This window comes from Otolemur garnettii, unplaced genomic scaffold, assembly GCF_000181295.1.
Source record: "Otolemur garnettii isolate 467f Iridium unplaced genomic scaffold, OtoGar3 scaffold00003, whole genome shotgun sequence".
Taxonomy (NCBI): Eukaryota; Metazoa; Chordata; class Mammalia; order Primates; family Galagidae; genus Otolemur; species Otolemur garnettii.
In genome coordinates, this window is record NW_003852398.1 from 27,547,734 (window position 1) to 27,554,829 (window position 7,096).

General features: G+C 36.4%; 1 protein-coding gene across 1 annotated transcript in view; it reads right to left on the bottom strand.

Annotated features, from left to right (window-relative positions):
• The window catches only part of FBXO38 (F-box protein 38), a 55,110-nt gene that overhangs the window by 20,130 nt on the left and 27,884 nt on the right, over window positions 1-7,096 (bottom strand). Inside the window, 3 exon segments of the mRNA XM_012809245.2 lie at window positions 2,445-2,658; window positions 3,584-3,726; window positions 5,345-5,515. Of these exon segments, the coding sequence (XP_012664699.1) occupies window positions 2,445-2,658; window positions 3,584-3,726; window positions 5,345-5,515 (528 nt within the window).

The window sequence follows — 7,096 nt, forward strand, 5'->3', positions numbered from 1 at the left end:
TATACCATTCCTATTATTCCTAGGTGATGAGCAAGTGATAGTTAAGATCCCTATTCTTAGAGATTATTTGGGGGAGACAAACTTTTTTTTTTTTAATAAAAACATCAGATAGTAATGGCTTATGCAACAAAATTTTAAAAGTATAAAGTGATAGAGAAAGAATTGGTGGGTACTTCAGATCAAGTGGAAAGGAAAGAAATCTCTGAAATTAACATTTAAGCTAAGACCTAAAAGCCAAGGAGCAGCCATGAAAAGATGGAGGGAGCAGTTACTGCAACGGCTGGTGCCAGCTGGGGTATTCAAGTATGGTAAGAGAGGTAGGGAGGAGCACAAGATGAGGACAGGCCAGATCATGAATTGCTTTGTGACATGTATCACTTTGTGACTTAATTCAAGAACCTGGATTTTATTCAAATACAATGGGAAGCTACTGAAGAGTTCCAGTAACTCTGCCCTGGCTGTGCTAAGATCTAATTTTAGTTGGGCAAAAGAGAAAATAGGGAGGCCAGTTTGAAAACCACTAAAACATTTATGTGAAAAAGGTCTGATACAATGGTAATACAATGCAAAAGGCGAGATAAACAGGTATATCTTTTAAAATTACAAGATGCCTTTTTTTAAAGAAGTTTTCGAGTCATTCCACAAACCTACTAAAGGACTCGCTGTTGTAGAAGGCAGGCAGGCAGTGAAGAAAAGAGAATAACACCTTGATTTTAGTCTCTTGTAATTAAACTGAATGATGGTGACTTTGGTCTAGAGAAAACAAAAAGTGATTTGCTTTTGATGTTTTTTCCTTTGTTTTAAAATATTTTGTTGTTAGGGCAATACAGCTTTTATAACTTATGAAAATTATGTAGGTTAACTTGTAATCAAGTATCAACATTTATCAAATGTTTGGGTTAGCTGAAATATTATTATAGTTATGAAAAATGTGGTTATTAAACATTATTATAAGCCTTAATGACCTTTTGAGCTATTTTTATAAACATATTAACTAGTGTCTTTTATAGAAAATTTTCTATAAAATTTATAACCTTCATCAAACATTAGAAAATAAAAGAGAACACACTGGATTTTAACAAAATAATTTGTATGCAACAATCTCTAATATCAGCAATATTATTTAGTGGTTGACAATTACCTGCCCAAAATATACATTTACTGGGATTTTATTCAGATTGCAGCCCACCCTTAAGCTTTACAAAGTCTTTCTATAATTATGACATAGCTATAGCTACTTCAGAAAAGTAAAAAAGTCAAGGCTGGATATAACAGATGTGGAATTTAGTTGGTCCTAAAGCCATGAGACTGAATGAAAACGTGTACAGAAAAAGGGAAATCGTGGATAAAAGTGGAACAGAGGAGGTCACACAAGAAAAGTAAACTGAAGAGGCAGGTCAAACGAGGCAGGAGAATTGCCAGGAAAATGGATTCAGAGATGCCAAGAGGAAAATATTTCAAGAATATAGAAGTATGCAACAATGTCAAATGCTGCTGAAATGTCAAATAATTTCTCCTAGGTGGAGAAATTACTCCCAGATTTAGTAAGACAGTCAATGCTGACTTTCCCAAAAGCCAAAGTGGAAAGTTCTTATAGATACGATGTAGGATGAGAAAGTGATGAAATTTCTACAGATGATCCTTTGGTCAGGACCTGTATATACCCAGAGTAATTCTAAGGGAAATCATCCTCCAAATATGCTCTAGAATTATTATGAACAAAAGAGAGTGGGCAAAGGGGGAACAAGAAAAAGATGACCAGAAAAAAATGCCGTTTTCAGTTCTGAAGGGTCAAATTAAGAAAATTCAGTAAGGAAATAATCTTCACCCTCACGCATCAATAGAACAACAGATGGAGCCTATTAACACTTAGGTTGGCACACAGCAAGTGTTCAGTAAATATTAAAGAACTGGATAGATGATTTTTACATAACTGAAACTGAAGAGGTTTTCATTAGCTCATATACTTAATTTGCTGGGTGGTGCTAAAGACTTAATGATTAATAGTACATAAAAAGTACCAATGTCTAGCACATAGTTGGTATTAATTTTTCAGTTTTTGAAACATACAAGTGTGATCTCTATTTTCATGCTAGCCACTGGTCAGGGAAACATTAAAAGATGATCCTTCATCTAAATCCTAAAAGTCAATTCTCAGTTAAGTCAGGCTTCTAAGGTGACCAGTGCACCTCCATCCCCATGGCATCTATCAGTCTTTTTCATTATGTGAGCACCCTTATAGAGCCTGTGGACAAGGATGGTTTCAAAACAAGCAAATTAATAGCAATATTTCATCTTCCCCCCCATGTGCCTTGTTAATTAGCTCTCCTCAACATGGAAAGTGAAAAGTTGAAGCAAGGGAAAAGGGAACAGGATAAAGTCAGAGAAAAATGATCCAAAGTAAAAATCACTTCTATCTGGAGCTCACAAAAGATCTGGGTTACCGTCGGCTGCAAACTGCTGCTCTCCGGGTTGCAGATCTTGCCGAAAGTCATTCTCCTCATCTGAGTCATCTGGGTGATGGTGATTGTTGTCATGGAGGTTGGCATTGTTATTCTGGGCATTATTATCATTGTCATTGTTGGAGTTCTGGTTACTAACAAGGGCTGAGGAAACCCCAATTCCCGTGCCTGCACTCAGACCAACTCGAGCACAGCCCTAAGGCAAAACCAAACCACACGTTTTTAGCTTAGTACAGAACAAACACTTCATTTATAGTAGGCCCTCATTCTGCTTTTACATTAGAATATTAATAAAGCACTTATTTATAAAATGCTTTCACACATGAAGAGCTCATTTAGGGCTCAGAGTACTTCAAGCTAGATAAGCTATTACTAGCCTGATTTACAGACTAAGAGGTACAACAAATGCAGAGATTTGCCCAGTAGCACATGGTCAGTAAGTGGTACAGCAGGGACTTGAAACCTAGTATTCTGACCTGAAAATCCTGAGCTTTCCCCAGAATGCACTGCTTCAACAGTGGGAATATAACCATTAATAACTGACAAGAGAGAGCATAACTAGTTGAAGAATTAAGTAAGTAAAATGTTTAATACCTTTAGCGTAATACTTTAGGCCGTTTTAAAATAACATTTTGTACAACAGGGCAACCTCAGATTTCCCAGTTTATATAACTTAATAGAGAAGATAGTGGTAAAGTAAAATGCTCTCCCAATAAACTTTGAATCCTTATTTATACTTTGGAAAGTATATATTTATACTTTCCACAGTATTAAAGATTTAGAGATTTAATCTACCACCTAATTACTCCAAGTAGTAATTTTTGTTGTAGCTCAATATTCCAGCCTTATCTTTACCTCATCTTTGCTTTATATAGAACTGATGGAGATAGCTTCCTTACTTCTTCCTTTTTCTTCCCCAAAGACCCTTTAATACTCATAAAAACAGGAGGCCAGGCATCATTATAACCTTTATGCCTTCACTGAGGCTGACAGTAAAAAGCCCAACTTTTTATAACACTATAAAGGCACGTTATTAAATAGAAAAAAAAAAATTACGGGTTGTTATTTTCTTCCCTGAGTATCAAAGTAAGTAAACAAAAATTCTCTCAAATGTGACTTACCTTGGGTGGTTCACGAAACATCTGGTCCAGTGAAATAAACTCCAGGCTGGGCAATAATTCAATAAACTGGCCAAAGGAGTCCAGCTTCAAAGCATGGCACCGTACTAGGTTGATATCAACCAATCGAGTCCACCTTGAATGGTCTGTTAAGAAATGACATGAGCAGACAGAATTTAAGTAACACTACCCATTACTGATGAATTTTTCTATAGGTCACAAGAACTTTCCAAATCTTTTCTTAACTATCTTGTCCCTTATTTGATGATCTCTAAAACTTGATGATTCTAAGCTATGATGTTTACATATCTAATTCCGTGTAAAAACTAAATGGCCTGGGAAGTATTAATGTGAAATCAAGTCGGCCCTGATTTAAGTGTGACCCATCAACAACCTACATGACTTTTTAACAATAAGACACTGGATACAGAAATTATGGCACATTTATTTAATAGAACATTATGCAGCTATATCAAAAGAATGAAGGAAAGCAGAATATGCTTGTGGATATGAAAAGCTCTCCAAATTATACTTAGTGCAAAAAACAAGCTACAGGATAGTGTATACACAGTATAATCCTTTTGTATATAGAAATCATTTTCAAATGCTATACACATATAGGCTGTAATATGCACAAAGTAATCTGTCCAGAAGAATATACAAGAAACTGTTGATGATGGTTACCTTTGAGAAGAGGAGACTTTTCATTTTGTACCTTTCTGTACTGTTTGAAATTTATCAAGTGCATGTATTACTTTTATTTTTTTTAAATGTTAACAGGAGTTCTTAGTGATGGGATTATAGGCCATTTTTTTTTTTTGTTTTCTTCTTTATACTCTTCTGTATTTAAGAAACAAACAAACCAAAACCCAATAAATGTTATTTTTTAAAGTGATCTATGCCTGCTACATCCTAAAGTTCATATTTCCCAACAACTTCTTGGTTCAGCTGGGCCAGGAATAAAATTTAACTTCTGGTAGGTGAGACACGGCCATTTTAATGAGTGATCTCAGTAGAGGCTCCAGAGCCCTAAAACAGGCCTAGACAGTGGCTTTGCGAAGAGATTCAGCTCCCTGTGAGGTGAATCCAGAGCAGAGGCTGTTTTGTAGGTGTCAACAGCGGCTTTTTCACAAGTGGATGTCACAATGTAAACTTTCTCCAGCTCTGAATATTTAGTAAATTTAGGTATTCAGAAGGGCCTTTAGAACAACAAATAGCATTACTCTCTCAGAGAGAAAAATAAACTCCCACCATAAGAAAAATACATCAAATACAAAAGTCATACTTCTACAACGTAGGGTCTGGCTGAGAAGGGGAGGTCTGAAACAGACTAGGATTTCTAGCCAATAGAAAATTTTACTGCAAGTTACTGTTTAGTATGTCACTTAATTAAAAGATTTCCAGTATACATACCTACTTTGTCCTTTCAGGTCATGTGCCATTTTGAAGGTAACTATAATATCTTAGGTTCTAGGTAACATGAACCTTAATTTTAGGTGCCTAACCCAAAAAGTACATAGAAAGAAAGGTCAGGCACTCGAATCCATAACCTGGACAGTGCAAATTTCTAGGCAAAGGACTTTAGAAGTTAAAAGAGGCAATGAATATACCTCTGATTTGGTTAGCAAAGGTTCCCAGAACTTGCACGAACAATTCATACCAAAATTCTTCACTTTACATTAGAAATGCAAATATATATCACATAGAGAAAGACATATTCTCTCAAGATCAATGAATATAGCTATATTTTTAAGTCTACGGTACCTGAGATCCAATTGTATGGGTTGTGTAGATGGGGGCAATTGTAAATTGCCAGATATTTGATACAGGAGAAAACTTCATTGACAGCCTTCATCCCTATATCGGTGATGATACCAGGATTTTCTACTACATCAGCTAAACCATACTTCACCAGGTCTGCATTAGCCATTCTGCCTAAAAAGAGGAAACAATTGAAAAAAAGTCAAAATCATTAAGTGTCATTTAAGTGCTATAGAGCGTTGCCAATTTTGTGTCTTAGCATCCAGTATGATCAGTCTTTATGATTGTTCCATATCATCTGTTCATCATCAAGTTCAGGTGCAGGTACAATTTTAAGTTAGCTTATCAGTACTTATGGTAGCACTTCTTGTATAAAATAAATATTTTCATTAAAAGTCAAGGGACATGCAGTAGAAAAAATTATCTTCAATTGTTTAGAAAAGGAAAGAAAGAAGCAAAAATTCTTAAAGTATAACTGAGGAATGTACTGTACTGGTTCATATCATGGGAAAAATTTTAGTTTTATCTTTCAAAAGGGAAAATATAACCCTAAAAATGCAACTGCCTCACAGTGTAAGGATCATGCTCTGAAGAGTCTGGTGTGGCCATATGTAGAGAAAGACAAATGCTGGGAATTCAAGATTCATTTTTAGAAGTCAGGGTATAGGTCAGTATCCACCCCCACCAAAGTGGACTTCTAACTCAAAACATGTCACTGGGATTTAGTAGCTATTACCTGGTCACAAACTAGGGCATAGGCATGGATACAGTACATAAAGGAGGATGCTCCACCTAGATCATGCCATCGGGAATCACTCCTATAGCACTTCCTTTGCCCCCTATCATCAGTTCTCTATCTGCCTGCCTCTCACTCTCCAAGATGGTCCACTTGACTGAGACTCCCTGAAGGGATGATGTCTAGTTAATTCCTAGTTACAACATTAGTGTTCAGTGCTGGGAGTACAAGAGCTCAATACACATCTCTCACAGTCCCTACAACCAACTGACAGATAGCACAAAGAAAACACTGTTGCTCTGGTAAAGCTGCCCTACACATCACAGTGATTAACTCCTCTAGGTCAGAACATGTTTAAAACAGTCTACTCCAAACTCTTCCAATTTTCATTTCCATATAGTTCACAATCTCTCTCCCATAATCCCCATTTTTGACATTTAGTGGTATTTCTCACACATTTCACCTAAATCCATCCTTTACAATTTAAATGAGTAATTTTCTTTAGCCTTCTGGTAAGAATCTTTTTCCTGCCCTTTGGACTCAAGGTGAAACTTGCCTGCTTACCTTAAGATAGGGTAAATCTTGAACTGCCCCTGGTCCCTAGGCACTAATCTACATCGTGCTGCACCCCAACATCACAAAGCTATGTCTTACTTTCAGTCATCTGAGGTCACTGTGTTCCTGCTCTTGGGCTTTCCTCCTAGCCATACTCCCTCAAAACATTGATGATATCACTTGGGATTCATTTTTTTGTTTTGTTTCTCTTCAACCCATAGGCCAGCTAAAAGTAAAAACTACCTTTTAATGAATACGTCCTAAGTGTCAGAGATTATTATCAATGTATATTGCTTTTTCTTTGATTCCTTACAGATACACAAGAGAAAATTGGAAATGGGCCAGCACCTGTAGCTCAAAGGAGTAGGGCGCTGGCCCCATATGCCAGAGGTGGTAGGTTCAAACCCAGCCCTGGCCAAAACTGCAAAAAGAAAATTGAAAATGATTTCCATTAAAAAAAAAAA